General features: G+C 45.5%; 1 protein-coding gene across 1 annotated transcript in view; it reads left to right on the top strand.

Annotated features, from left to right (window-relative positions):
• Window positions 1–761: 761 nt before the first annotated feature.
• LOC115202607 (regulator of G-protein signaling 3-like) overlaps window positions 762–4,766 on the top strand; it is a 47,236-nt gene continuing 43,231 nt past the window's right edge. The window contains exon 1 of the mRNA XM_029766703.1: window positions 762–789. Coding sequence (XP_029622563.1) covers window positions 775–789 — 15 coding nt within the window. The 5' untranslated portion in view covers window positions 762–774. The remainder of the gene's footprint in view (window positions 790–4,766) is intronic.

Here is a 4,766-nt window from a genome sequence, read left to right on the forward strand (position 1 = left end):
ACACACACACACACACACACACACACACACACACACACACACACACACACACACACACACACACACACACACACACTGAGCTGTCAGCTCCGGTTGAAGTGCAAAGCTGCCCTTTATAATTGATTCAGAGGCTGCGGCTGTGTGTGGGAGTGTGTGGTCGTGCGTCTGGAGTTACTCTCGCCTTCTTTCCTCTACTAGCCTCGATTATAACAGGGTCAATGTTAAGGACATGACTTACGGTCGGATGAATTTTCCAATGTTATGCACTATTGAAAGGTCCCTGGTTTGAATCCCCGAGATGACTAGGTGAAAAGTCTATAGATGTTCCCTTGAGCAAGGCACTTAACCCTAATTGCTCCTGTAAGGCGTTCTGGATAAGAGCGTCTGCTAAATGACTCAATCTCCCTACTGCTCATATAGTCCCTGTAAGAAACATGATGAGGTTATGATGATGACCCTGTGGATGATCAGATGTCATGTTATTATCTGTGTGGAGCCCTCTGGGTGAGGGATACAGTATGTGTGAGTACCCCTGAGTGTTGTATGTCTGGGGTCGTCATCTCTGTGCTCTAGTATTACCTGGTTGGGTGCTGTAGTGTTGATGTCTAAACCAGTGTATCACAGCAAAGACATTCCATTGGGGATAGGATTGCTGCCTATAAGGAAGGGACCATATAATTTGACCATAGATATAATATCTCTCTCTCTCTCTCTCTCTCTCTCTCTAGGAGGAGTGAGCTGCTAGGGTGTATGAGTTTTGGCGTGAGATCCCTCATGGACCCATTGAAGGTTAGTTGTTCTTCTTTGTACATTCCTCTACTCTCCACTGCACCACACACCACTGTAACCCTCCTCATTAGCTCGCTCCCTCTATCAGAGTGTGTGTGCGTGTGTGTTCACCAGACCATAAAAGACCTGTTTAGCCCAGAGTGAATGAGCGGCCATGGCCTTAATCCACAAGAAACACCACTGTGGCCACTGTGAATCCATCCCTACTGTCCTCAGTCCCTCCAGTTAGAACACATCAGTACTGTCCTCAGTCTCTCCAGTTAGAACACATCACTACTGTCCTCAGTCCCTCCAGTTAGAACACATCACTACTGTCCTCAGTCTCTCCAGTTAGAATACATCACTACTGTCCTCAGTCTCTCCAGTTAGAACACATCACTACTGTCCTCAGTCCCTCCAGTTAGAACACATCACTACTGTCCTCAGTCCCTCCAGTTAGAACACATCACTACTGTCCTCAGTCTCTCCAGTTAGAACACATCACTACTGTCCTCAGTCCCTCCAGTTAGAACACATCACTACTGTCCTCAGTCCCTCCAGTTAGAACACATCACTACTGTCCTCAGTCTCTCCAGTTAGAACACATCACTACTGTCCTCAGTCTCTCCAGTTAGAACACATCACTACTGTCCTCAGTCCCTCCAGTTAGAACACATCACTACTGTCCTCAGTCCCTCCAGTTAGAACACATCACTACTGTCCTCAGTCTCTCCAGTTAGAACACATCACTACTTATCTCAGTCCCTCCAGTTAGAACACATCACTACTGTCCTCAGTCCCTCCAGTTAGAACACATCACTACTGTCCTCAGTCTCTCCAGTTAGAACACATCACTACTGTCCTCAGTCCCTCCAGTTAGAACACATCACTACTGTCCCCAGTCTCTCCAGTTAGAATACATCACTACTGTCCTCAGTCTCTCCAGTTAGAACACATCACTACTGTCCACAGTCCCTCCAGTTAGAACACATCACTACTGTCCTCAGTCCCTCCAGTTAGAACACATCACTACTGTCCTCAGTCCCTCCAGTTAGAACACATCACTACTGTCCTCAGTCCCTCCAGTTAGAACACATCACTACTGTCCTCAGTCCCTCCAGTTAGAACACATCACTACTGTCCTCAGTCTCTCCAGTTAGAACACATCACTACTGTCCTCAGTCCCTCCAGTTAGAACACATCACTACTGTCCTCAGTCCCTCCAGTTAGAACACATCACTACTGTCCTCAGTCTCTCCAGTTAGAACACATCACTACTGTCCTCAGTCCCTCCAGTTAGAACACATCACTACTGTCCTCAGTCCCTCCAGTTAGAACACATCACTACTGTCCTCAGTCCCTCCAGTTAGAACACATCACTACTGTCCTCAGTCTCTCCAGTTAGAACACATCACTACTGTCCTCAGTCCCTCCAGTTAGAACACATCACTACTGTCCTCAGTCCCTCCAGTTAGAACACATCACTACTGTCCTCAGTCCCTCCAGTTAGAACACATCACTACTGTCCTCAGTCCCTCCAGTTAGAACACATCACTACTGTCCTCAGTCCCTCCAGTTAGAACACATCACTACTGTCCTCAGTCCCTCCAGTTAGAACACATCACTACTGTCCCCAGTCTCTCCAGTTAGAATACATCACTACTGTCCTCAGTCTCTCCAGTTAGAACACATCACTACTGTCCACAGTCCCTCCAGTTAGAACACATCACTACTGTCCTCAGTCCCTCCAGTTAGAACACATCACTACTGTCCTCAGTCCCTCCAGTTAGAACACATCACTACTGTCCTCAGTCCCTCCAGTTAGAACACATCACTACTGTCCTCAGTCCCTCCAGTTAGAACACATCACTACTGTCCTCAGTCCTCTCCAGTTAGAACACATCACTACTGTCCTCAGTCTCTCCAGTTAGAACACATCACTACTGTCCTCAGTCCCTCCAGTTAGAACCACTACCCATCACTACTGTCCTCAGTCCCTCCAGTTAGAACACATCACTACTGTCCTCAGTCCTCTCCAGTTAGAACACATCACTACTGTCCTCAGTCCCTCCAGTTAGAACACATCACTACTGTCCTCAGTCCCTCCAGTTAGAACACATCACTACTGTCCTCAGTCCCTCCAGTTAGAACACATCACTACTGTCCTCAGTCCCTCCAGTTAGAACACATCACTACTGTCCTCAGTCCCTCCAGTTAGAACACATCACTACTGTCCTCAGTCCCTCCAGTTAGAACACATCACTACTGTCCTCAGTCCCTCCAGTTAGAACACATCACTACTGTCCTCAGTCCCTCCAGTTAGAACACATCACTACTGTCCTCAGTCCCTCCAGTTAGAACACATCACTACTGTCCTCAGTCCCTCCAGTTAGAACACATCACTACTGTCCTCAGTCCCTCCAGTTAGAACACATCACTACTGTCCTCAGTCCCTCCAGTTAGAACACATCACTACTGTCCTCAGTCCCTCCAGTTAGAACACATCACTACTGTCCTCAGTCTCTCCAGTTAGAACACATCACTACTGTCCTCAGTCTCTCCAGTCTAGTGACACAGCCATAATACTGTACATCTATGGTTACAGTATAGATATGTAGGACAGTCCCTTGGGTGTACTGTATAAAGATCTGTATAAAGATCTTCTAATCTAGGGGTACAACCATATACGAGGTGGTGTAGTGGAGGGTGAACATATCTAAATGCACGAGTGTTTACCCACGTTTTGTGGAAAATTTGCTTAGGGAGCATTACTTTACTCATTGCGAACAGCTATCAGCATTTTCCCCCCAATTGTTTTTTAACCACTGCATATGTTTATGGTTACATCACAAGATAGATTAGTGCATTCCCTCGGTTGTTACAACACATTAGTACTGCCCTCACAGACATGACTAACCCACCACAGACCTTGTTGCTTTTAGGGTGCTGTTGGGAGAATATAAACTCTATAGTTAAAGCAAGGACTGTTTCTGTTAAGTAAAGTACACAGGTGAGAATGTTACGGACTAGTAGAAATCAATACAGCGAATTATGTTTTTCCTTCTGTGAAGCAGAGCCCTTTCCTGCAGTTAAATGATCAAATCGCCCTCTAGTGGCCTCATGGGTGGAATGTTATTAATATTTGTAATAATTTTATATTCCAGTGTTTTTATGTCAAATGGATTTGTCATATTTCAGTCTTCTGTGATGGATACAAAGTATAATATTGGGATGCAAACTCAAAATGTAATACATTTCAACTCTATCTGCCATGGTAAAGGTGTCTTCTTCTTTTTAAGCCCATAACCATCTGTGTGAGATGCATACTTTTGTTTCAAAGTAGATTTGTTTAAGACTACCAAGAAACCACCCTGATTTAACAGGTGAGTATATTCCAGTACGGACTGTGTTTTGACAGCAGAGGTGTTTAGTTCTTATTTGCGAGGCGACAAGGTAGGAAGGCAATTTCTGTTGTCAGCTTGTGTATGAGCTGCCAGAACACACTCTCCTGTTACGCCTTCAGTGATCCAGTGGGCCGATTTCCCGCTTCGCTCGGCTGGGCAGCACATGGTAAACACATAGCATTTTGTTTCAGGCCACAACTCCTGTCAAGCTTCTTGCTTGTCTCCCATTCGCCTCTCAGACACCTTTCCTTACAATTGCAGGCATACATGCACGCAGAATGCATTCACGCCTTTGATGTCAGATACAAAGTTAAGTGTCTTCGACAGAGGAGTCAGTGAAGATAAAAGTAGACTACTGCTGGGTTTTCCTCAGCTCTACTTGCTGTTTAATGATTCATTCTTAATTTATCTAACGGTGTCCCATCCCCCTGTGCCCACACAGAACTGCTCTTTACATTGTAAACCATTTATAAAACCTCCCAAAGGCAAGGTGGTCTGTACCTCTCAACGGGTCTATTGTTTTTAATAGCAAAGTGCAAAGAAAAGTTAATTCGGGTCGGGTGTGAGTTTCTGCTTGAATCTGGTTAGAAGGAC

This window comes from Salmo trutta, chromosome 12, assembly GCF_901001165.1.
Source record: "Salmo trutta chromosome 12, fSalTru1.1, whole genome shotgun sequence".
Classification (NCBI taxonomy): domain Eukaryota; kingdom Metazoa; phylum Chordata; class Actinopteri; order Salmoniformes; family Salmonidae; genus Salmo; species Salmo trutta.